This window comes from Triticum dicoccoides, unplaced genomic scaffold (genome assembly GCF_002162155.2).
Source record: "Triticum dicoccoides isolate Atlit2015 ecotype Zavitan unplaced genomic scaffold, WEW_v2.0 scaffold206342, whole genome shotgun sequence".
Taxonomy (NCBI): Eukaryota; Viridiplantae; Streptophyta; class Magnoliopsida; order Poales; family Poaceae; genus Triticum; species Triticum dicoccoides.
This window is the reverse complement of record NW_021236389.1, coordinates 1-1,005: the sequence shown is the minus strand read 5'-3', so window position 1 is coordinate 1,005 and position 1,005 is coordinate 1. Positions and strand designations below refer to the sequence as shown.

The following is a 1,005-nucleotide window of genomic DNA, read 5'->3' as shown; positions in this document are numbered from 1 at the left end:
CTTTGCTCATTAAATACTTGCCACATAAGCAAAATTGTCATGGGATGTGTTAAGTTACTATCTAAGTTACTCCCACTATGGCTAGCCTTATAGATTAGCGTTAAATCTCATACCTTTTTTTTATCCATATCCATAGAAGAATAAACGCCGTGGTGACTTGCAGCTTAACATGTTGCTCTTGGAGACACTGAGGCTCTATGGCCCCATAGCTTTCCTCCAGAGGAAGACTGCCTCAGACACTATCCTAACGCACGTGAAGGTGCCGAAAGGAACGATGATAACAATACCATTAGTTTTGTTGCACCGGGACAAGGAGATTTGGGGACCCGACGCCGACGAGTTTAATCCGATGAGGTTCCAGAATGGCTTATCGAGAGCCGCCAAGCATTCACACGCGCTGCTGGCCTTCTCATTCGGGCCGAGGGTTTGTGCCGGGCAAAACTTCGCCATGGTTGAGGTGCAGATTGTGATAGCGACCATCATCAAGAGTTTCTCCTTCACCCTGTCCCCCACTTACGTGCACAAGCCCAGCAATTTCATCACGCTGATGCCCAAGTACGGGCTCCCTCTCATTGTGAGGAATCTGCAGCTGACTGCATGATCTTGGGACATATAGGAGCTCTACGTACTATGATGCGTCATGTAATAAGCCATATCATAGTAAATAATATACCCGGCCAGTTTGGCATGTACTTGCGACGTATGGTTATGTCACCATTGTTGTTCCTCCCGCTACATCTATAAACTTGTATGATGTAATATGTATGCAACTAGCAGTGTGAACCCGTGTGTTTGCATGGCTGAATTTAGTATCTTGTTGTGTTCATGTTTTCTCCATTTTATTATATTATTGGTCTATTTGACACACGTTTAAACTTTTAAATACACCATGGAGAAACTATTTAGTTATTTTGTAGTCAGATATTTGGCGCATTGAAATTATTTTTATTTAAATTTTCATCACATCATCGTTCGTTAATTTAACATTAAATATATATGAATGGT

At 42.1% G+C, this 1,005-nt stretch overlaps 1 protein-coding gene across 1 annotated transcript; it reads left to right on the top strand.

Moving 5' to 3' along the window:
* Positions 1 to 165: 165 nt before the first annotated feature.
* Positions 166 to 809, top strand: LOC119345113 (cytochrome P450 709B3-like). The gene has a single exon (XM_037615325.1). The coding sequence runs from the start codon at positions 170 to 172 to the stop codon at positions 599 to 601; it is 432 nt and encodes a 143-aa protein (XP_037471222.1). The 5' UTR covers positions 166 to 169; the 3' UTR covers positions 602 to 809.
* The last annotated feature ends 196 nt before the right edge of the window (positions 810 to 1,005 follow it).